Source organism: Morchella importuna (genome assembly GCF_003444635.1).
Source record: "Morchella importuna strain M04M26 chromosome Unknown Morimp01GS027, whole genome shotgun sequence".
Classification (NCBI taxonomy): Eukaryota; Fungi; Ascomycota; class Pezizomycetes; order Pezizales; family Morchellaceae; genus Morchella; species Morchella importuna.
In genome coordinates, this window is record NW_025763424.1 from 464855 (window position 1) to 489409 (window position 24555).

A 24555-nucleotide genomic window follows, 5' to 3' on the forward strand; every position below is an offset into this window, starting at 1 on the left:
AGAGGAATTTTTTGTAGTTAGCACGTACGGACTAAGAAACCCCCCCTCCTTTAGTTCTGACTTGCGCAATAATTCTACCAGACACTGGATCGGTGTCATCTTCATAATATACAATTCAAACCGCCCCGCGGTCTTCCTAGCTCGATCCGTATACATACAGGCGGAGTGATGTGGATGACGACCTCCGCCGTCATGTCAACGGCCGAACCGCGCGCGGGGTGCTGGTTGTGCGGCATTAATTAATTTTCGAGCTATTGAATGAGAGAAAAATGCTATTGGCAGCTAGGAAAAAGAAGGATTCGATGATGTTCGTTATTAGAAATCATTATAACAAAAGATTTTGCAGTCACCACCCCTGGGTTGAACCTGCCTCCCTCCAGTGCTCGTGCTCTGTAGGCAATTAATTAATTTGGGATGTTCAATCATTACCCCACGTTGCTGACTGCCGCCCAACCAGCGATCACGGGCAAGGATCAGTTGAGCCTCACGCGCCCAATGGAACCTCGACTCTCTGATCTGCTACAACACCAATTGAATATAGCACACCCACCTCTCCCCCAGGAAAGGAACACCCCCCCCCCACGATACTCACAATACACCCACATCCACACACACAATGACGACCCCCAAGATCCCCGGCATGACGCCAAACACATTCCCCTTCTCCCCCGCGCTTCTCGGCCAGTCGCCGGCCGCGCACCAGCTCATCAGCAAGCACCGCTCGCCCGCGCCCCTCCAGCCCGGCTTCAGCACTCCCGAGGCCATCGCCAGCATGGGCATTGGCCTGACGCCCAGCGCCTCCGGCTCGGCGGGCAATCTGGGCATCCCGCAGATCAGCATGGCCGGCATGAACATGCCGCCGGACGAGAGCAAGAAGCGCGAGCTGGCCGAGATACTGCGCCTGCTGGCCCTGCGGCCTGGGAGGATCTCGGAGGAGGGGTGGAGAGGCTGGCGAAACGAATGGGGTAGATATACCTCTATACACCCCCCTCTCTCTCCCCATTGGAGATATGATGGGAGCTGTGATATGCTGATACTGTCTTGATTTCAAGATTGGACTGCTACAAAGACACTACGATACCCGGCGTGACCACACTGTCCCTCGCAGCAAAGATCTTCCTCCTCGATATCGACTTCCGCGACTCTCAGATCCCGCGCGTGACTCTCTCCTTCGCCCACCCCCCGGGCCCCTCACAGGAGTTCGCCCACCTCGCCGACGCAATCCTGCACAAGAACCTCAGCCCGAACCCGAAGGAGCACCCCCCGCTGATACCGCCCTCGCTCTCCGCCTTCGCCGACAACCTCAACCGCCTCGCAAAGATTGACTGCCTCAGCGCCCTGCCACACCTCAACTGCTTCACGGCAATAACAGGCCTCTACACCTCCCTCTCGCGCATCTTCGCCCACGAATCCACAACCCTCGAAGGCGGCGCCGCCGCCGCAACCTGCAAGGGCACCGGCCGCCCACGCATGCACGCGCGCTCCAAAGTCGGCCTCAGCATCGACTACTGGCAAGAGCACCGCTTCACCACCCCCACCCCCACCACCTCCACCTCAGAAGAAGACGAAGACACCCCCAAAACCTACCGCGTCCTCATCGAAGTTGAAGAGCTCCCCACCGACTTCACACACCTCAACCCCATCACCCCCGTACGCACATCCACCGAGTGGGTCTCGGACGAAATCAAGAAGCCCAGCGACTCCACCGACAACCTCTTTGGCGACTCGCCCGACTCGGACATCACCGACTGGCTCGACCCGCCGCTCGAAGAGCTCCTCGAGACGCCCGTCCCCGCGCGCTTCGTCGCCGTGCTCGACCCCCCCGTGCCCATACCGTTCGTCGACGAGCTCCACCTCTTCAACGCGCTCATGCTCGCGCCGCCGCAGGGCGTCAACGTCGACACCCTCGAGGCGCTCCTCTTCCCCTCCGCCGCGCGCGCAGCTCAGAACTCCTCCTCCTCCTCCTCCTCCTCCTCCTCGCCGCTGCAGGCCACAAGAACCGTGTTTGGCCCCTCCTCCTCCTCCGCCGCCGCCGCAGCAGAAGAGGCAGCCGTGCATAGGTACCGCCTTTACACGGGATATAAACCCGTCTATGCACGCTTTATAAGTGAGGTGCCGTTCTCGCACCCCAAGGAGCTCGTCGGCGTGTTCCAGATACTGCGCCAGTTTGTGTTTGTGGGCACGCTGCTGCGCAGCTGCTTTGACCCGCTTGCGCCTGCGCCTGCTGCTGCCGCGGTTGACGCGGACGAGAACGATGATGAGGACGAGGACGACTTGGACGCGTTTATGGGCGATGCGAAGCCTGCGGCGGAGAGGGAGGTGGCGCTGACGGTGGATTTGTCGCTGGGGAGTGGGGGTGCGGGGGCGGGTGGGCAGCAGGGTGGTGGTGGTGGTGGCGCGTTTAGTTTGGGTGTGATTTTCCCCGTGGAGGAGCGTGGGCTGGTGAGTTTTGGGGTGGAGGTGGGGAGGAATGCGGAGGTGAGGGTTGTGGGGGTGGGGGATGTGGATGTGGCGGGGGTGGAGAGGGCGGTTGTTGCGGTGGAGGATTTGGGGGTTGTGGTGGAGTGGGTGAGGAGGGGGGGAGGTAGTGGAGTGGGAGAAGGGGGGGAGTGGGAGTGGGAGTGGGAGTTTTTGCTTTGGGTGGTTTGGAGTAGGTAGTTTGGCTTGGATAGTCTGGATTGGATAGTTTAGCTGGCGTTATAGCTTAATGAAAAATAATGTTTGTGAGCAATGCAAGTAATGAGTTAGCAGCAAATTGTTCATGAGTGTGGTCAAATGTGTGAGAGTGATATATCGTGATAGAAGCCAGTATGTAGTTCTACATCATAGCATCTCGACCCATGGCCACTCAAGTACAAAAGTCCAGAAACAAACAACTACAGCCACCAAACCAAATACCACCACGAAACACACCCCATCCCATGCTTAAAAAACTCCAAACCATCATGATCATACACCACCTACCCACATCTCTACCAACTTCACCCCACCAGTAGGCGGACTCGCCCCCGGTCCGGGGTTTCCTCCCCTTCTGGCCATAGAAACAGCTATAAGCTAGCTAGCCACCCAAGCCTACAACAAGCACGAAACCCAAAACCCACCCCCAATCACACCTACACCTATCCCCAGCACCCCACCAGCACCCCCACACCGCCACTCCTACCCCAAACCCCAACCCACGCTCACCAATCACCCGGCCAACCGAGTGCGCAACGCGAGTGAGATGCTGTGACGCCGAGTGACACTCTGTGACGCCCGCCACCACACCACTAACCCAGCTAGCCTAGTCCCTGGGGGGGGGGGGGGCCGGGGGTGAATAGTAATCACACCCCAACACCCACAGCCGGTAAATGGTAGAAAGTGGATGGTGGATGGCACGTAGATTGGTAGATAGTAAATACTAAATACCCCCGGATACTGCTGCCTAAGTACATATGTACCGACATCCATGGTTCGATAGAGGGCGGGGTAAGCTAGCTATATTACCGGCGCGGCAACAAGAAGCGAAGGTACATGGTAAAGGATGCCTGACCCGCGGTGTAGAGGCACTGGGATGTACAAGGTTCCCGGGCTGGGTTGGGATGTGGGGGCGGGACTGGAGGGATGGGTGTGGGTTCCAGGTCATGGGCTCGCTCGACGGGGGGCTGTACATATGTAAGGCGCGTTTTAAGTATTGGGGCCCTGTATGTATATGTGAATAGTAAGCATAGAGATACATGTATGCATTGTATTGCCAGATGGGCAGAACAGCGTAACCTAATATTTGAAATATAATATCGCGATCGGCGGATCAAGAGGTGAACAATTGTATTTAAATGTATTTTATTCTATTCAATTCTCAGTACTGTACAACTATAACTCTAACGATAACAATAACTCTAACGATAACAATAACGATAACGATAACGATAACTCTAGCAACAATAACTCTAGTAGTAATAACAATAACTCTAACAATAACAATAACAATAACTTTTGAAAAAATCCTCATAATCTCGACGTCATCGTCACCATGTCGATATATACGTTTCTGGAGCATCGTCTCCGCATCCCCTAGCGTCATCGGCGCGGGCACCCCTCCCCCCCCCCCCCCCCCGGGCCTCCGCCAAAAAAGTACTCACACTCAAAAAAGAGCATGTACTTACAGTGGGGTACTCATACTCAAAAAGAGCGTACCCCAAAAGAGTATTTTGTTATAGAGGTGTACTCAAACCCCCAAAAAGCATGTTACAAAGAAAGACTCATACTCAAAAAGAGCATGTGGTTGCAGAGAAATACCCAAAAAAACGTATATAATGACCACCCCCTCGAAAAAAGAACTCCATCCCGACTCAATCAGCGCTTGGAGTGCTTGAGCAAAAATACCTAACTTCCACCCCTTACTCGGATAACTTCAGCCAAAACTCGGCCCACCGCGGGGGTGGGGTGGAATGATAGGTTGCAATATACTCGAAAAAAGAAGAGAAAGAAAGGTAATGATATCATCTCTCAGATCTATACCACACAGACAAGAGTCAGCCACACAGACAAGACAAGATAAGAGTCAGCTTAAACTAGCTGATCAGCAAACTCCATTTCAACACCCCCATACATGCAAAAGCCCTGTCTGTGAGCACAACCAACAAGAAGAAGAAAACCGCCAGACCATAGACCTACCACATATCTATCTCCCACTCCCCACCAAGATCCTCAGGGCAACTCTTCGGTCCCCTAGGTCTCTCAATGAGGCATGGATCAAAATCCGACACAGGCTGCGCCCTCGCAACCATATCATCCTCATGGTTGATCAGGGCCCACTTATCCGGAGAATCGTTCGCCAGCGCCTCAAGGATAGCCATAATCTTCTTACAGCTCTCCTTCTCCCTCTTCGACAGTAGAATATCCTCCAGGGTATAGTCCAGCACAGTCTTTGAGAAGAGGTTGACCACATGGCAATCGGCACCCATACGCAGGAGATACTTAGTCACCTGCAGGAACCCTCCGCGCACCGCAAAGTGCAGGGCCGTGTCGCCGCCGAACGTGGTCTGGCGGCCGAGGTCCAGCTCGTACTCGGCGAGCTTGACGATGGCCTTTCCATTGCCGTTCTCGGCGGCGATCATGAGCGGCGTGTAGCCGCTCGAGTTGACTGCGTTGAAGTCGGCGCCGGCCTCGATGATCAGTTCGACGATGTCCTCATCGGCACTTCTCGCAGCAATGTGCAGTGCCGTGGAGAGGCAGTTGGCGCGGATGTGGGGGCTGTTGCCCCATGGGTGGCCGAGAAGCAGGCGGATGGTTTCAATGGCAGGATTAATGCACGCCAGGTGCAGGGCCGTGAATCCGGAGCGGTCTTGGACGTAGTCCACCTCGATGTCATCGTTGTGCATGTAGTCTAGCAGATAGTTGAGCATGTCAAGGTGGCCGTGGAAGGCAGCGTAGTGGAGGGCGGTACGGTTGGCGCCGCGGGGGAACGTGTTGATCTCCATGACGGCTGCGGCCTTTTCCTCGATGAGGAATTTGACGGCAGGGTAGTTACCAACGCGGGCGATCCAGAGGAAGAAGCTGGGGTAATTGGCACGGGTCTGGTTGTAGACGGGAATCATGTCTGGGAACTCGGAGAGGATGTAGATTGCGGCGGGGACCTCTTTGACATCCTTCAAGACGAGGGCTTGAGGCGTGGTCCCCATGCTCGTGCCTGAGCTAGCACTATTCCATACATATGAGATTGGGGACACTGATGGTTGAGGTGGGGAGACCGGCGGGGAGGAGCCTGGGGAGTCGGACAGCGTCATGGATTTTGGCGGCGATGGCATTGAGTCGTCCGAGTCCGGTCCCCATTCTGGGGCCGAGCCCGAGCCCGAGCCTAAGTCCTCAGAGATTCTGGCTCTTTTCGAAGATAGCAATGATCCCGAGCCCGAGCCCGAGCCCGTGGTGATTCTGGATCTTTTCGACGATGATGTTGAATCTGATCCCGATCCCGAGCCCTCAAGTGCTGGCGGGGAATTTGTGGTGCAATTTGGTGAGAACGGAGACTGATTCATGGAGGTATCATCAGACGCTTCTCTCCCAAGAGCGAGTCCCCGGATGGGTGAAGTAGCTGAAGTCATGGTGAATGTGTTGTTTTGTGGTTGTCTGTTGACTAGAGATGGGAGAAGGTAGAGAGGGAAGGATGGTGAAATAATTGAACAGATGGGTGGGGGGATGGTGAATAAATAGAAAAATTGGGGGTTGGAAAGGGGGGGAGGCAGATGAGGCCGAGAGAGCTAACGGCAGCTTAGAAGCAAAATCGCTCGTTGATGACATGCATCTTTGGCCACCGGCCCCGCACATGTATACAGCCACCCAAGTAGTTATTTCGCAGCTTCTCCGGGTGGAAATTACTGGCTGCTATTCTACATGTTCACGTATATACGTATACGGCCATCAAATTCACCGGAACCATCAAACGTCTTGTGCAAAAGAGGCGATTGATGCTAGCTGGGGCATAGCAAACAACACATCTAGAGCCCATACATCTATTCATCAAAGAATCCCACCGACATGCTCCGCAGCTAAGAGGCCGGCTAGAATTCTATATTCCGACGAACGACATGAAGATGATTCACGAAGCAGTACAGTGAGGTAACGTAACCATGCGTATAGACATTGCAGATACTCTTTAAAAGACGTCCTCCTTCCAGCTACAGCCTGCACAATTATCTCCCCATAGAGCAGTTCATCTTGGACCAACCCATCGCCGCCGAAGTTCTCAAAGGGCATCTAGTAGATGGGAATTCGCCGGCACAGAGATACCTGACACCCTCCCATGGCCATTCACCTATCCGGAAACAATCTAGATGCACGACACCCTCCCATGGCCATTTCACCTATCCGGAAACCATCTAGATCTATAGAGCCATCCGGACCAGGAGGAAGCATACACACACACACACGTCCAGTCCTCGAACTCGATCCTAAACGGAATTTGATGCCACCCAACAGCAGAAACTACTTGAACTAGCTTGCGCCCCGGAACAATATCTCCCCCCAATACAGCCCCCGCACAGCTTAGTACAGTGATGGTTGTATCGGGCGCGCGGCCGGAGAATTCCCCACCCGTGCCCTCCCGTCGTCAATATCACGAACTTAACGCCCCAACACCTCTGTCTTCATCGAGGTTAACTAAATTTGATATATATATCAAAAAATCAACAAGTGAGGAGTGCTAGTGTGAGTGTGCTCGGGACGGCACCGGGGTAAGCAAGTGCCAAGGCCGAGTGACTAACTATGAATGACGACATTGTCTCCGGCATTAACATCTTTCTGCTAGGCGACTCCGAAAAATTTAATTTTCCTGACAGGGTGCCGAGTCCAATTTCCTCACCTGACCACAAGACTCACTTGCGATTGCACCTCAAGCACCCTGAGATACAAAAAGTTAATTGAGCTTATTGAGTTTTTTTTTTTTTTATCAAAAGGGCCTTATAGAGGGTGAGCGGAAATACCTGATTAGTCGCACACTACTGAGCTCCTTAGTAGGCGCTTTACCGAAATAAGTCACTGATATCTAACCTTAATTCGATCGTTGGTTCGAAATATTCGCCACCGCCGATTCGACAACATCTGTAAAGGAGAACTTCCATCCCACCCATCGCCCCCCAACCAAACAAGATGCCTAATGCGCAATGTGTTACAACTACCAGTGGCGATCGAGACCGAATAGGCCGTCTGCGGGGATGTGGGAAAGAACTGACGATGTTCTCTAGCTTCATGATCATATGAAGTACGAGGAGGTACTAGCAATGCCGACAATTCTGTGGACCCTGCGGCTTATTACCCTGATGTCTAGATACCAAATACTGAAGTCTCCACGCGCAAAAGGGGTCGCGCGTAACTATGGAATTATCGGTATCGCTAGTATTGCATGAGAGTTATCCCTTAAACCGTCAGGCTGAATTGCAACGAGACACTTAAACCCTTTATGGTAATCGTGATATAGGCAGCGCTGGATCTTGCAACCTGTCACGCATGATGAAGACTACAACTTCAAGTCTTTAGGCGTTGATCCTATCATGTTTCCGAAAAGGGTTTAAGTGTCTCCCATTGTAATTCGGCCTGACGGTTTAAGGGATACGTACCGTTCATTTTCGAATAATCCACTATCCCGTACGCGTATTTGTATGTGGTAAGTGCAGACCAAGGCGAATCGACGTACAGTGGTCTCTGCATCAACGACGAAACCGGCTCGATGGCGAATAGGCCAATCGAAGATAACAAAGGCCAACAGAAGCGCGCCGATCCCTTTGCTCTGGCTGGCCATCAGCCCAAAGAGTAGTCATTCGTCATCGAGCCGGGTTCACCGTTGACCCAGAAACGACTATACCAAACTTCACCAATTCGTGCAGATACAGTACAGTGCTTTTTCTCCGAGATCAATATTTGACGAAGCGGGAATAGTGGATTTTTCGAGAATTAACGGTATATACAGCGACAGGTAATAAGTGATGGAACGCCCTGAGAGTACAAACACCAAATATTGGTGGTGTTTTATCAAAATAGGTATCGCTGTGTTCCATCACTTATTACCTACCGCTATACATATACAGTCACACCTCATTGTGTCGTTAGCGTATTCTGGGAGCCAAACCCCTACGATATAGCAAATATACGAGACAGCAAATAGTTTTTGGTGGAGAAGGGCAGTACCTGCCCCGCAAATTCGTACGAGACAGCAAGAGATCCGAGATATCGAATTAAGAGATAGCGAGGTGCGACTGTATCATCATCGGGAATATGTGTATGTGGTGAGCTATTGCGGGTTATCACACTTTTGCTACAATAACCAAATTTTGCAAGCTCATGTTCATCCGAAGCCTAATAGAGGCATAAGGAATCAGACAAATAATTAAATTCTCCTTGCTTTGTTTCTCCGGTGGAGAAAAAATGCGGCGTTGTTTTTTCTTTTTTTTCCATACAAAATCTTAGCTAGCTACAAGTACACGCTACTATACTCACCTTGCCAACATTAAATTACTAATATTTTTCACTTTTAGTTTAAGAGCATTTCCCTAATCCTACATCCCAAGTTTTCCTCATAAGCGGTAAGTCAATTCTGGCATTGCGAGCACAAGCGTCGCGATCGCGTGATAACTCGCAATGTCATCGAGGAGCCCCAAAAGCTCTCTAGATCCAGGGGCGGGTGACGAACTTTGGGCAGGGCCCTCTCACCCTTCCTCCAAGGGTCCGGGCTTGCCCGCGGCGGGTAAGGTTTTAACTTGTCGAAATTCAAGTTATTTCTATCATTGACCATATCCTAGTCGAGTTAAACAATTGCCAAGAACTCTCTTCCTCCGAGGGTCCTAGTCCGGGAGATCTCTCGGGGTACTACTACATGCAGAAGGACGATCGTTTTCGACGACCATACTACCATTCCCACCACCACTACCACCTCCACCACCGCCTCCGCCTCCGCCGCCGCCCCCCCCCCCCCCCTCTCTCTGCAACGGGATATTGAATTCGCACAGCACTTTCTTTACTTTTGGGAATCGATACTACTACATCAGCCAGCCTTGCGGAAGGATGGGCCGGGCTAACGAAGGGCTCTAGCCCTAGAAGCGTGGTATTGCGGTATCGTGGTCATCAACTGGAATAGGTACGCAGGGAGCTATCCATCATCAACGCCACAGGCCCAAAAATACCCAAGTAGGTAATCAATCAATCGGGTTTAGTCCAGTTAGTACCAAGACCACTATTTTTCTATTTTCAAAGTTTTGCGAGGGGCGGCCTTGAAACCGCCAAGGACTGGTGGAACCTTGGGGGATAATGTGCTCGGAGATGCTTGGTACCTGGACGTCGCGGAAATCCCCCGCCCCCCCCCCAAACCAAACCAAACCAAACCAAAGATCAAAGTGAATATTCCCACCAAAATCAAGCAAAAAATGCTAACTTCATAATCGCCCATAGAAGTCACCCCACACACAGTGTCACAGTGTGGTTTTAACTCCATATATAACTGATCAGAGGCAGAGCTTGTACCTTCTTTCTCTCCGCATTTTCGCATTTTCTTGGCCCCCCAGCACCCCGACACCGATCACAACTTGGGGGACATGCTGAATAAATTCAAAGTACTTGAATTAACACCGTTCTTTTGATACCTTATTCCACGTTTATTCCTCTGGCAAACGTTGTCCATCTAGTGGTGGTGGTGGTGATTGACCAACCCCCCCCCCCCCTCCAATACCACTGGTACGACCCCACATCGCATCATATTCAAAAATCCACCCACCCACACCGATACTCACCAGACTGGTTGTATTAAACATCCTTAGCCTCGCAAGCTAGCCAGTCCCCGGTACTGCCCCACGGCCAGATACATGTAGATCGTGCTCGGAGCAATTAAAGCATCGCAGCGCTTTAGACTACTCTACATGCAGGTACGTTAGCTTCATGTACCTACACCCCGATTTTCCCCCCACTCTCTCTATCTATATATATACAGAACAAAAGATAACTATGTCAGGGTCTAGATCTACAGCGATACTTCACGATGTTCTTCTACATCTAGCTAGCCAGGACCACCACCACCACCACCACCACCATCATCGTCACAACAATACCCGCCCACGGATTGCATTTGCGGGTGGCCTCGATGCTCAAGGTGAGTTTGGTTGACACATCGATCAACTTGCGCTGCCCTCACAACTTCCAATCTCCGGAAGCAACACCTCACGATACCCCTCATAACAGATTCACCCCGTCATCGCGTTCATCATCGATTTCGGCTCATGAGCGAATTGGACTAGACTGAGCTAGAGAACTATATGTCCGGGGGACAACCTGCACCGTCCAGCGACGACTGGAGACGTCATGCTTCCGCTGAGGTTGCTGGGCACGAGAATCGAGTTCGAGCCTGAGAGAGCATTCATTACTAACGATCTTGGAGAACATGAACTACCACCCCCTCATTATCGTTATCGGACCTAACAGATATTCCGCACACCGACCCACTCTATTTTTAGGCACACCCCACAAAAACTCCATCTCTCAAACAACCCAAACACGAACATCACCCCCACGATTCGAGCTCGCGCCAGCTCGTGTCCATCACAGAATTCTCGCACAAGCACTCTCATCTTCTTCTCGAGCTCTATTGTATATGCATATAAAACTCCCGCTGTAATTATCCTAGTACTTACTCCGCCATGAACAGAAAATAATCACCTTTGTCCCACACAGCACAGATGTTATCCTGATACATCCTAATGATCTAACGCCATCGCAGCATTATCCAAACATACAGATTATCCGCTGATTATGAGCACAGCTAAGCTAGCTAGCGAGCCGTTCACAGAGTACCTACACAGAGCAGTCCAAGAAGCAGGTAGCCCCATGAATAGAAATAGCTCAACCGGTAGATAGTCGTAGTTAGCACTTACTGACAGAAGCCATACCCGCCCTAATATCACGGGTCTACTCTTTTATATGTAAATAGCTTTGGTGCAAATACTTTACTTGGAAGTATATAGTTTCATGGATCCACTGGCGCTGCTTTTAATTTTCTCGGTGTACAATATATCTAGTGCTAGAATTTGTGTACGGGTAGATATGTAGCAATTTGAACAATTGAATGCCTACGGTATAGTGTGTAGACACTGTGGACTATATCCACATCATGCAATGCAATCCACTGAGTGATACCAAATGATTCACCACCAACACACGAGGAACACACACCCATCTCATCCCCAGTCTCCAGAAAACCATTTTTAAAAACCGCAAATGAAAGGGAAAAAAAAAAGAATCTAGAAATACACAACAAAGTCTCATTGACGTAAGGTTAAAGCTACAGACAGGCATTACTTCCCGAAGACCGCGAAAGAAAAAAAAATATAGCCGCGAAAGAGAAAAAAACACACACAGAAACCCCTTCACCCCTTCATCCCTTCACCCTACCCCTACTTCTGCTGCCCCCCATATCCGGGCGGGGGCGCAAACCCACCCGGCGCCGGCGGCGGACTCAACACGCCCCCTGGCGGCGGCACCATCATACCCGGCATCAACGGCGGCATGCCGCCCATCATCGGCGGCGGGATCATTCCCCCCATCGCGACATCGCCACCCGGGGGCGGCGGCATCCCGCCCGGAAACTGCGGTGGCGGCGGGAATCCTGCCGGGGGGAAGGGCGGCATCCCTGGTCGTGGCGGTGGCGGGAGCCCGCCGGGCTGGCCGGGAATGGGGAAGCCGAAGGGCGGCGGGAAGGCTTGGCCGGGGCGCGCTGTAGGGGTGTTAGTTTAGTTGGTTTAGTAGAGATGGGGGAGGGGAGGGGGGAGCGTACGTGGGAAGCCGAAAGGTGGTGGCGGGAAGCCGGCTTGGCCGGGCATTCCTGGCATTCCTGGCATGCCGGGCATGCCGGGCATGCCGGGCATACCGGGCATACCGGGCATTCCGGGGAGGCCAGGCATGCCGTTGGGCAGGCCGGGCATGGACTGGCCCTCGGCGGCGTAGGAGGAGGTGATGGAGTCGATTACGGACTGGGCTTTCTCATGGCCGATTTCTGTGGGGGTTTGTTAGCTGGGTGGAGCTGGGGGGTGGGGTGTAGGTAGGTGGGTGGGAGAGGGAGAGGGAGAGAGCGCACGTTGGTAGTACTCGACGACATTGCGGAGGTGGTTTCGGCCGCTGTTGTGGGCCTTGCGCACGCTGATGGAGTCGTGGGTGAGGTAGACATCGCAGTAGTCGCCTGTGAGGGAGGGGGAGTGTTAGTTAGCTGCGACCGGGCGGGTGTAGGTGAGTGAGCAGCAGCAGCAGCAGCAGCAGGAGGAATACGTACAGAAGACTGTGATGGCGCGAGAGAGAGAGACTTGTTAGTTAATTGCTTCAAGACGAGACTGTGAGGGATGAGAGGAAAGGAGAGGAGAGGAAAGGAGAGGAGAGGAAAGGAGAGGAGAGGAGAGGGATGAATAGACTGGTGGATGGAAGTGTGTGCGTGTGTGCAAACTCACATTTGGGCATTGTTGCGTCTTGTTGTTTTTCCGTTGAGCAAAGCTGCGGCTCTGAAGAAGAACTTGGAATGAAGCTTTGTTGTTGTTCGCGATTGACTGATGGACGAGGATGGCGTGGGTGCTTCTTATCTCTTGGCACGGAGCAGGGGAGCGATCTGATAACAGCTGCTGTGGTGCATGGATTGTCACTCGGGGTGCTGGCTGTGCATCAACCCTTCTCGACCTTTGGCTCTTCTTGTTCCTTCGGGTCTCTCTATCCCCCCGTCTCCCTCCCTCCCTCCCTCCCTCCCTCCCTCCCTCCCTCTCCCCAGAACCACAACTCCACCTACTCCCACCAGTCTCCAGGCTATCCCGAGGGCCCGAAAGACATATGCTTCGTTCTGGTTTCTGGGATTGGAGACTTGTGACTACGGCGCAGTGCACGATGCAGTGTTCCCGTAGAATCTGTAGCCTGCTCAGCTTGCTATAGCGTCATGAACTCCACGCGGGGGGGGGGGGGGGGGGGGCGGAGTAGCCATGAGGGTTTGTCTTTAATCAACTCCCACCGCCACCGTAGCTTAGATTAGCTTAAAAATAAGTACAATTCTATATACACAATTCTTCTACGGCCATAACGCACTGGGAGGTGCACCTAGCTACACCAAGCCAGACACCTTTCATCATGATCCTTGACTACATACGAGAGACGCCCCAATCTCCAGTGCCCCACAGACTAAGAAATCCTCCGCTCCCCGTCCTCTCGGGCTTCCTCCCATCCCGCAAGGGCACACCGAAGCCGAGTGACACTCCATGACGCCAATCCCCCGCAGCCAGCCAGCCAGCCCGCCAGCCACAGACGCATAGTCGATCGCCGCCACATGTCTCTCTGTCCGTTTTGTGGCGCGTTGGTGGGGGGCCCGAGTAATTGTGTAGTAAGGGGTTACATGCAGTTAGGAGGTTATGTGCAATGTGGAGAAAAGAAAGGGGGGGGGGGGGTGGGGTGGGGAGACAGGCGGTGGTTAAAGTGACGTGGACTTGTGTGGGAAGGTGGGTGTGAATATAGGTGTTTCTCATTTCGTGGTGGATATCTTGGACCTAGATAGAGGCGGGGAGGTGAAGAGTGGTTTTCATGAGCTTTATTAGGTATTTGAATGAGAGTTTGTTCTGTCCGCCCGTGACTGTCTGTGGTGTCTGGTGTGTCTGTCCGTTAATGATACGTAATTCATTTCAATATCTCATCCTACACCAACACATGTAGAGTTCTCAGGCAACCCACCTATCACCCATTCATGAATAGATCCGGCTGGTCGATAACGATAGTCCTGATATACTGATATACGTCGAGTGAGATGTTATGACCTCTGTGATTTCTGCGATTCGAAAATGTCGTAATCCTCTCAGCCATATCTATCCACCGATCTGGTCCATAAATCACCCAATACACGCACAGCCCCAATAACAACACAACATATGAAGAGAGATTTTTTTCAATTAGAAATAATCAGAAGAGTGGAGTCATAGCTAAGTCGCGAAAATAAATGCATAAAAAAAAAAAAAACACATTAAAGTCATACTGTGCGTGAAAAGCCACATGCTGATACGCGTCCACGAAGATCCAAGGAATGCTGGCGATATAAAAGCAAGCGATACACAGAGCAATTTGCAAATATATACGATGCTGATGCTGATGATGCGAGTAGAGAAGCATAACGATGATGATGATGGATGTAGGTAAGGCAGTAAGTAGGGATCTCCTTGAATACATGCATGTTATTCCACAACAACAACGAATGGACGGCAAGCAAGCTAGGAAAGCAGACAGAGAAAACCCATCCAGAAGATCATAATACAAGAATAGTAAAACGAAATCGAAAGAAAGAGAAAGAGGAAGAGAGAAAAAGATGAATAAAAACTCCAAGAGATACTTATGTAATTCAAAAGGAAAAGCAGATGAAAAATGAGAAAATTAAACTGAAGCAAAAAAATAATATAGGGTTTTCGTTGCTCTCCGTTTTTCTTTACTCGTTTTTTGATCGTAGCTTCCCTCCCTCCCTCCCTGCTCAACAAACCAATGCCACCGCTTTTACTTCACCAGCCTAGCAACCAGTGCTGTGTCCATTAGTAACAAAAGTAAAACACTTTTACTTTACCCATGCCTGTTTGTACTTTTATTACTCTTTAACCCTCGAACCCTTTCCAATATCTATCTCATACCGCCCATCCCTTGAAGTTTGTTGGCCAATTGAGGGTACTTCTCTTGCACCTAAAACTCAAAAGATTTCACGAATCAGTACTTGATAGAGAGAATTTGCAGGGGATTTAAGAGTCGGAAAATAGTGATATAAACTCAGTAATCAACAGAGTATTAACATGTAGCCCGAAGGCCTTCAAGTCATGTGGGTGTGATTAAAATCATCATAGTGTGTGCCGTACGAACAAGGGATGAAATGTATAAATGTATGATATCATAGGGCAAGTGCTTACCTCAAGCTGTGTTCTGGTAGCCTCGGCATACGACAAGGCGTTGACAATCTCTCCCTCAGTTCGCGAAAGCTGAGCAGCCTTCTCAAAGTACTTGAGCGCCTCTTGTACCCTACCCTGCTGCAGAAGCAGCTGGGCCATTGTCGCCACGGCGATATCACAGTCCGGATCAACTAAACCCGCCAGTCAGCTAGGTGCCAGAAGTGACAATCACCTAATAATCTAGAAACGTACTAATAAGGGCCCTTTCGCAGAGCTTTTCAGCCTCGCCGAAATCCTGCTTCCACTGGAACAGTGCCAGAGCTTTGTTAATCAATGGCAAAACGTTCATCGCCATTGGCTTTGCCGTCCTCTCCATCTCGACCGCTGTGTCAAACTTCTCAATCGCCTCCTGGAACTTTTGCTGGTCAAGCAAAAGCTCTCCGTAGTAATTGTACACATCTGGGGTCTTGTCAAAGTTCTTTATGCACCTTCGGAATGTCGCCATTGAGGACGCAATCGAGCCCATCTTGTACTGCGTAACACCGAGCTGGATGTGCGAGAAGATGAAATCCCGGTCAAGGTCGATTGACTTCTGGTAGTCCTTGGCGGCCTCGCCGAATTCGCCGAGAATGAAGTGCAGCTGCGCCCTGTGGTAGTAGATATCTGGGTCTTCCGAGTTTTTCTCGAGAGCAGTGGTGAAGTCCATCGAAGCGCCCTCGCGATCACCTGTAATATCCGTTAACCTCCATGTTTATCCCACCATTGTTGGGTATGCAAAATATTCACCAAGTTCCAAAAGCATGCTAGCCCGCTTAATGTAGCTCTGGGTCATTGTGTTGTCCAATTGGATACTCTTGCTCACATCCTCCAGCGCCTCCATGGGGTCTCCCCGCAAGTATTTGAAAGTGCCCCTCCAGTTCAACGCATATGCCTCAAAGTTTGTACCGAGCTGCATGGCCTTTTCAAACTCCTCACTAGCCTCCTCATACCCGTCGACGGACTTCCTCTCTACCGCCTGGAGTCCGGCCCTCAAATGGTAATCTCCAGTCTCTTCTTGAAGCGAGGCAGTGTCCTCAAGACCCGCTGGTCGGTTCTTCTGCCTGAAACTTTGCAAGTAGTTGGAAACGAAGGTGCACGAAGGTAGCTTCTTGGGTCTGGCCGCCAACATCGCCTTTCCTTTTGCCTCAGCAACCTTCTTGAGTAATCTCTCAACGCTCTGTGCGGCACCCTCGTTCCTGAATCCATCGATGATACAGCTGGCCGTGAAGTCCAACAAGGCCGCACTGTAGTTCTCAAGCTGCTCATAAGCGTGAGCTCGGCGGTTGAGAGCCTTGACGTATTCTGGGTCAAGCGCAATGGCTGCACTCGTGTCATCCACAACCTTTTGCCATTGTGACAGAGAGTTGTAACAAGCAGATCTGTTGGAGTAGAAAATTGGGTCTGGTCTGCAGAGAATGGCTTTACTATACAGTTCGATAGCTAGATCAAACTCTTTGTTACCATAAGCCTTATTACCGGCAGCCTTGAGTTTGCTGGCATAATCTTTTTTTTGCTAATAAAACCCAATGTTAAAACAAACCGCACCATAAACAAATACCAAAAATGTACAGGAGCATGTACCTCGGGCGTCAAAGTTTGCACAATCTCCTCATTCACCTCGGGATAAGCTTCCTCTTGTTCTGAGGGTTGAGATAGGTTTTCTGAAACATATATATAATCAGCATATTGAGCGGCCCACAATACGTCATACGACGCCTACAGATGTTGGATCTGGTAAGAGGGAAAAAAAATCTCTTCCAACATAAATAATACCCAATTGGGATTCTCACCATCTGCAACTTTCTTCTCCTTCGATGAAGCCTTGTCCTTGATGTCCTTTCGTCGGTCCTTCTTGGCCTTCCCGGCCTTTCCGGATTCTCGCGACTGTTGCGAGATGTAGTAAATACCACCGGCCCCGGCAACTACCACTACAGCGCCGATAGTGTAAACAACAGCCTTATTTTCCGAGGCGAAAGTTGTTAGGCGAGTCCACAACGATATATCCGGTGGAGTGATACCGACGGACCTAACCGGACTTGAAGGAATAGGAGGGGCTGACATTATGGACGGAGTGAAACGATGGAGGGGTTAATTGGGAGGGGGTGGTGGGGGGGTGGTGGGAGGAGGGGAAGTTGATGGTACTACGGCAGCAGAAGAGAATTATGACGGCCAGTGGCAAGATTGGATAGGTATCTATGTGGCAACGATGGTGATTTTGTATTTATTGAATGCTGGATGGCTTAATGGGTGAATGGATGGAACAACGGAGGGCGGGGGGTGGTGGTCCTGAAGGGCGAAGAAACAGACGATAGTACCCGACTCTGTGTGGATGATGAATGGTACGTGATGAATGGTACGTGATGAATGGTACGTGCACCTGTTGTTTCGCAGTCTATGATGCGTTGCTGCCCTCCCTCCTTCCTGGTCTTTTTTTTTTCTCTCCGCAACGCACACAAAACTCCACGAATCTCTCTCCTCCCCCCGCCCCAACATTTCTGGCGCCCCCCCCTCCCTCAGGCAGGTGGTGTATATAGGCATGTATTATTGCCCCACACTATGGAGGTTCCTGGTATCTATCTCTAATCCTATTTACACTGCTTCCGCCCCTGCTTTCGCGAGGTGCTCGCTTCATCTCTTCCCTCTTTCCTCCATATGTGCGTACATGCTTCTTGGAGACCTTACTTCTCTATGTTTCCTTGGTGTTCCGTGCGTGCAGCACGCTGATAGGTTATCACCAGACCCCCCCTCTGTTTCCGCAATCGGCCAACCCTTGTCACAAATCGATCTAACCTCCCATACGGTACCTATGCAGGACCCAGCCAAGATTCAAATAATTTCTCCCTCCCCCACGTGAACCCTGAGAATCGCTCACGGGAGACTTTATATAGAGACGGGCGCCAGGCTGAAGCCTGAAGGGGGTCGGCTGAACCACCGTTCGATCATAAGATGGCCGCCTGACTCCATAAGTCCGATTACCGACCGTTCAGGGGATATCAAATATGATGATCCGCCTCGATCCCCAGTGCATGGACAGGATCCATTTTTCTGGATATTCTCAAAATACTTAAGGAGGAGGAAAAATAGAAAAAAATATCTCCGGGGTGTCCGCGTGGATACGGAGATATTATCCGCCGTGACTAATAATAAAAAAAACATATAGACGCTGTTCGAGGTCTTCAAAGTCTTTGGCAGGAAGCCGTTTTGGCGTTTGCTCGCAAGACAAATGTCAATGATCGCACGACCACTTATTCTGGATCAACCCTACATCACAGTTTATGTTTAGGACAAGCCTCCAAGGAGCACGGGGTAAAAAAAGCTTATGGATAATATATCGCTAATCACCCATGAGGAGGGAGGGAGGGAGGTTAAATTAAATACCGGCTACATAACCGTAGACATCAAAGACACTGTAGATAGTAGTAAATTTAGCTATGTAGCCACTCCACTTTAATTTCAAGAAACCTCAAATCCCGTGTTTTCGTGAACCTGGTAAACGCGTGTCTATAGTACCAGCAGGTACAGTAATACAACCTAGAACCTTCCCCCCGGGCAAGGCGTCATCCCACCTTCACATACCTCTACCTCCACCACCACCACTACCACATCCCACCACCCACACCCCACCATCCACACCCCAAATGATACCCATCACCACCTTCCCCGCATCAAAACTCACCGAGCACATCAACACCGACGTGCGGACCGGGCGCCGCCGCAAGCAGCCATTCGACCTCTCGAAGTGCGAGCTGCTCGAGATGGTGCAGTGGGACTGCCGGGTCGAGGATGAGAAAAACAAGTGCTGGCCCATCGAGCGGCTATTTCGGAGGTAAGCTTTTTTTTTTCTAAACCCCCCCCCCCCCCCTTCTCCCACACCTGAGAGGGTTGTGGTTAATGAATGAGTGGTAGGTGCAAGAACCCAGCGACGGGAAAGAATGTCATGGTTGAGGTTACGGCGGTAGAGACGCCGCCGTGGAAATCGCAGGTTGATGCTGAGGTTGATGCTGAGGCTGCTGCTGCTGGTGCCGCTGTTTGATAGGCATGAGGGGGGCCCCGGGGGGGGGGGGGGGGGGTTAATGGTATTTGATAGTAGTCGATTTTTTTTGAGGTGTCACCTCTGGCTGCTGGAAGTGTAGGTCTGCTTTCTGGTAGATATCGATAACTGCTCGTTCCAGCCGCATCCTTGTAAGATATCCAGGGTTAGGTTTTTTGGTAAACATCGAGTTGGATCTGGTGATCCTAATATATACACCCCAGCCTATGACATACGAAGTCAATCCTTGAAGCCTGTAATCAGATAGCTTAACATTTTTAGCCCGGTAATTGCTGTCTTTACTAGTCAATCTACGCTTATAAACGTAGACTATTTCCCTAGCCCCCCCATTCGGACAGTTAACGTATTTAGAAAAGAGAAGATCAACGTTTTAAGTGACTTCTGTATACGTGCCTATTCTCCACCAATCCTCATTGACTGTCCAAGTGATGGGGTGTCTGAGTAGCTAGGGAAGCCGTCTATGCGCACGTATTTCCTAACTAGCAGAACTGCCTAGATACTACTACTACTACTCTAAAATCGAGTAGGTAGATACCATTATTTAAGTGCATATACGGACTTAAATCAAAGTATTGTGGGTTGTCAAAAATAATGGGACGCAACAGGCTTCATTGCAACGTAATAATCTCTCAACCATGACCGACCACAAAGAGACCACAAACAGGATAAGTGATAATAAGAACTACTGGAGACCCAAAATGTATTTTCGTTAGTATTGTCGTTCGTTGGTGTGGGGTTGGGTTGTCGTTGCTGTATTCGTTGCCCCGTTGCGTCCCATTATTTTTGACAACCCGCAATAAATACATAGCGGTAGAAAGAGGGCACTAATTGGCTCAAGTCACGGGGACCTTCATACTAACCATTTTCCTTTAATCTTCCTCCCACCACTAGCTAGGGGCTTATCCACCCGGTACAGAAACAGAAACAGTACTGTTCCATACCTTCCCAGGCCCTACTCGAGAGACTCCAATAATGCCAGCTTCTATAACACCGACTACCAATATCCAAACCGCGGCCCCCACACCCCCCCCCCCCCTCCAAACAACAAGAGAGGAATGACCAAAAGAATGATAGCAAGCTTAAGCTCATATATGTAGATACTTTCAAATCCCATTCATACCCATGTCACAGCCTTCGCTCTCTGCACAGGCCCGTCCCGAAAGCCCGTATACACTCCTACTCGATCCCAGATCTAGATATAACATACTACGACCTTACACCCCTAGCCTAGCTCACTTAACCCCCCAACATGCACAGAACACTACAATAAGTACAAAGCACGCCCCATGCCAATCATTGACCCCAGGACCCAGGCTAGGGCGGTTGCAAACTACATGTAGCTATCTATGCTAAACACACCATTATAAAAACCAATGAACCCGACCTCCACTGATCGTGATCAGCCGTACGTACATACATACGTTCGAGGCCGGCCCATATATCGATCCCAACCCCACGCATTCCTAGTCTCAGTGTATCTCTGATGTATACATTGGGAAGTAGTGATATATTTTACATATACTCCCTTTATACTTATGTATATACCGTCGATCCACCGTCGATCCCCTGTGGTGCTGAAGCTAGATCTATAGAGAGAACTAAAAGTATATCAGCTCTGTCTAGCCGGCTATACAATTACAATATAGCTCAAGCCAGCCCAGCCTACACCCAAAACAAAAACCACCCGCCCCCGCTCTACCCTACGCCCCATGCACTCCTGCAAAAGAATGATCCCCACCTTATAATTTATAATTACCTGGAATTCATGTATCCGCGATCATTGACGCCCCCACCACCACCACCACCACCACACAATTAAATTGATATCCAAAGAGACAGCATTAGCTATGGAGTAGTACTTGTACGCGGGCCGCGGGGTCAGGTTCACCGCACCAGTTCGAATTCCCGTTCGGTTGAGTTGGTAAATAGCTAGCTGTGATTCACCCGCTCTGCAGTGGGCCTGGATGGTACATAGATTGCAAAGTGTTTTGTGGTGTTGATAGTGGGTTTAGTAGCTAGTATGTGGATAGAGTGGAAATGATCACAACGCCTGAAAAGGCGAAAGAGTGTTATCGCATCCCTTAATTGTGTAGTATCTAGACGCCCTTGTCGTGGAACGTAGCTATGTGTAGGTACATGTATGTAGTTGGCTAACTAACTGACTAGCTAGCTAGCTAGCTAGTGAATGAATGAGGAAGAAAGAAAGAAAGAGAGGGGAGCCTTATTGGAATGGATATTTAATTAGGCACAGGAAGAATAATAGGATAGGTTCCCACGCCAGACGCGAGATCAAAGCAAGTACGCACAAAAAGAAGCAACAAAGCAAAACGCCAGCTCAATTAATTACTATCTAAAAAAAAAAAACCAGAACCCACACCCACCCTCCCCAACCCCACAAACCCCCCAGAACCCCACTACCCCCTCCTCCCCCTCCTCCCCTTCCTCCAAAACCTCCTCTCCGCATTCACCACCCCCTCCACCCCCCCTCCCCCGCCTCCCCACCCCCCTTCACCCCCTCCCACGCCCTCCTCCACGCCTCATCCCTCTCCCACCGTCTCCCACCCGCCGCCGCCGCCCCCCCCTCCTCCACCACGCCCCCAACCCCCGCCCCCACGGCCAGCAGCTTCCGCAGCGCATTCTCCGCCAGCCGCGCCTCCTCCGTCGCGCGCTCGCGGATCTGCCGCGGCGACACGGGCCGCGACGTGTACACCGGCGTCGACAGGTACGTGTGGCGGCTCGGGTACGGCGGGAGATGGTCGTCGCGCGGCGAGCCGGCGAGGGCGGGGCCGAGAAGCTGGGTGAGGTCGGGCGGCGGCGGCGGGGGGGGGAGGGCGCGCGCGGGTGTAGGGTGGTGGGGGTGGTGGGGGTGGTGGGGGGGGGGAGGCGGTGGAGCTCGTGTTCGAGGGTGGAGAGGGGGAGGTGGTGTGCGCTGAGCATGTCTTGGAAGTCGAAGACGGTGGGGCGCGTGCGGCGGCCGGCGCGCGTGAAGAGTTGGAGTGTGTGCAGCATTTGGAGGAGGTCTGTAGTCCCGTCCGGTCCAGTCCAGTCAGCACAACTACTAACACCAAACACCAAACCAAACACCACACAACCCAAAAGCAGAACAGAATACTCGCAAACGAGACAGGTATAGGAGAGGGGAACAGACAGTCTTCAGCCAGCTGCCGCATGCGCTCCTGCGCTTGCAGGGTGGCGCCGTCAAAGCCGACAGCCTTCATGATCATGGCCGTGCTGCGGTTGAGCAGGTCGGCGACAAGGTGTTCTGGGAGCACGGCCGCGGCGTCGTCGTAGGCGGGGGGCGGGGGCATCGTTGTGCGGCGGCGTTTGGGGGGGCGGGCGAGCGCGCTGGAGTCGATGGTAAGCTGTGGGGGGCCGGAGGGTTTGCTGCCATTGTTGGCTGTGTGGGTGGGTGTGTGGTGAGGGAGTGTTGTTATTGGGGGGGGATTGAAGGAGGGATTGAGGAGTGAGTGAGGAGTGAGGCGTGAGGGATTGAAGAGAGCTGTATACTAGGAATTACGGGGGTGGGTGATCGTGAGAGTTGAGTGTTGGTGTTGAGTGCTGAGTTGTGATATCTGCTGTGTTGAGTTCTACGCATCTCCGACTTTCCAGGTCACAGCATCATCCCTTGACCCACCGCTGACTAACCTCTCCTCTACCTGTGACCCATCCACCTGTGACCCACAGCCACAGCCACAGACAGCCACAGACAGCCACAGACAGCCACTAGACCCGCCCACACACCGCCAAGCATCGCCAGATTCCCCCGTCCGGCCCACCCAACCCAACCCAAAAACCTAACCTCACCTCACCTGATTCCGAAATCTCTTCCCCCCATTCACCCACTCACCCGTCCTCACTCACTCACTCACCCACTCCGCAGCAACACCGCACGGTAAGACATTTCATCTCCGCCTGCTCTCTCTATAACTCCGCCATTCTAACATTGTCGACGACGCCAGGATAAAATACCCCACATCTCCACTCACTTCAACCAACCACAACACTACAGCAAAAATGGCCATCGCCCCAATCGTCGGGAGACTTAGGAAGGGTCTGGTTCTTGACCTGTCTGTGGCTCTTGGTATCGGTACCTGTATGTGCACCCAATCCCAATCTCCTCTGACCTTGCCTTGCCTTTCCCTTCCCTTCCCTCTACCTCCCCGACCGCTGCTGCTGCTGCTGCGGCTATACTACTACTACATGGACGAGTGCTGACGGGTGCGGCGGGTATAGCAATGGGATACCTCTTCTGGTACGGTAAGTAGCATCACCACTCACCACCCCACCACCCCCACTACTCCGCCCGACAACACCGGCAAACCAAAACCAAACTCACGCCGCATGTAACCACAGGATACCACATCCCGGCCATCCGCCAGCGCGATGCGTAAGTTCCCTCCCTCTACCACTGCTGTGGTGCTGGACATGGGGCTGATATGGTACTGGCGCTGGGTACAGGTTCTACGCAAAGATTGAGCAGCAGCGCATTGCCAATTCGCAGTCCTAGACGGGGCGGCCGCTCTTGAAGGACTAGAATGGGGGAGGTAGGAAGCTGATGGGAATTAGAACGGGGGGGGGAAGCTACGGCTTTGTGGTTGTAGGTAGTGGAGTGCGTTTGTAGAAATGATAGTGCTGGTTTTTCCTTTTTTGAGCAATTTTGGTTAGAGCCGAGGTTATGGGGTGATGATGGTGGGGATGGCGGGTTTGCGATTGTGAATTGTGAATTGCGAATTGGCTGGGGATTGCGAAATTGTATACCTCGTTCGGTCGAGCATAGATATTATCATCTCGTAGAGATACTCAATCCATGGTTCAAGTTCAAGTTCTATCTAGCCTCATCCATAATCACACCATCATCTATCACTCGATCGACCAGCCCCACACTCCACTCACAAGGCAGCACTCGCACCCGTCGTGAAAGTGAAACCTACCCGAACCAGCCCCCTCCTCCATTACTAACTTACATGTACCCACCACCTATTACTCGCCCCATCTATCACTCGTCCCATCACTCGATCAGACTCACCCATCCACATCCACATCCACATGCACAACCCATCACTCATCTCG

General features: G+C 51.6%; 6 protein-coding genes across 6 annotated transcripts; 3 read left to right on the top strand and 3 right to left on the bottom strand.

Annotated features, from left to right (window-relative positions):
- Positions 1-414: 414 nt before the first annotated feature.
- Positions 415-2658, top strand: LAJ45_08045 (uncharacterized protein; the record flags this gene model as incomplete). Its single annotated transcript, XM_046117599.1, has 2 exons — positions 415-965; positions 1053-2658. The coding sequence occupies 2 exons, from the start codon at positions 415-417 to the stop codon at positions 2656-2658; spliced, it is 2157 nt and encodes a 718-aa protein (XP_045969248.1).
- Positions 2659-4652: 1994 nt separating this feature from the next.
- LAJ45_08046 (uncharacterized protein) lies at positions 4653-6083 on the bottom strand (the record flags this gene model as incomplete). Its single annotated transcript, XM_046117600.1, has 1 exon — positions 4653-6083. One exon carries the CDS (start codon positions 6081-6083, stop codon positions 4653-4655), a length of 1431 nt encoding a protein of 476 aa, XP_045969249.1.
- A 5826-nt stretch (positions 6084-11909) lies between these two features.
- Positions 11910-12963, bottom strand: LAJ45_08047 (uncharacterized protein; the record flags this gene model as incomplete). The annotated part of the gene is made up of 5 exons (XM_046117601.1): positions 11910-12229; positions 12290-12508; positions 12590-12691; positions 12782-12787; positions 12954-12963. The coding sequence occupies 5 exons, from the start codon at positions 12961-12963 to the stop codon at positions 11910-11912; spliced, it is 657 nt and encodes a 218-aa protein (XP_045969250.1).
- A 2172-nt stretch (positions 12964-15135) lies between these two features.
- Positions 15136-17495, bottom strand: LAJ45_08048 (uncharacterized protein; the record flags this gene model as incomplete). The annotated part of the gene is made up of 6 exons (XM_046117602.1): positions 15136-15195; positions 15417-15586; positions 15648-16121; positions 16182-16947; positions 17016-17095; positions 17225-17495. 6 exons carry the CDS (start codon positions 17493-17495, stop codon positions 15136-15138), a joined length of 1821 nt encoding a protein of 606 aa, XP_045969251.1.
- Positions 17496-19072: 1577 nt separating this feature from the next.
- Positions 19073-19467, top strand: LAJ45_08049 (uncharacterized protein; the record flags this gene model as incomplete). The annotated part of the gene is made up of 2 exons (XM_046117603.1): positions 19073-19260; positions 19341-19467. The coding sequence occupies 2 exons, from the start codon at positions 19073-19075 to the stop codon at positions 19465-19467; spliced, it is 315 nt and encodes a 104-aa protein (XP_045969252.1).
- Positions 19468-22420: 2953 nt separating this feature from the next.
- On the top strand, positions 22421-23992 carry LAJ45_08050 (uncharacterized protein; the record flags this gene model as incomplete). Its single annotated transcript, XM_046117604.1, has 7 exons — positions 22421-22441; positions 22632-22864; positions 23366-23377; positions 23445-23578; positions 23719-23742; positions 23839-23872; positions 23944-23992. 7 exons carry the CDS (start codon positions 22421-22423, stop codon positions 23990-23992), a joined length of 507 nt encoding a protein of 168 aa, XP_045969253.1.
- Between the last annotated feature and the right edge of the window lie 563 nt (positions 23993-24555).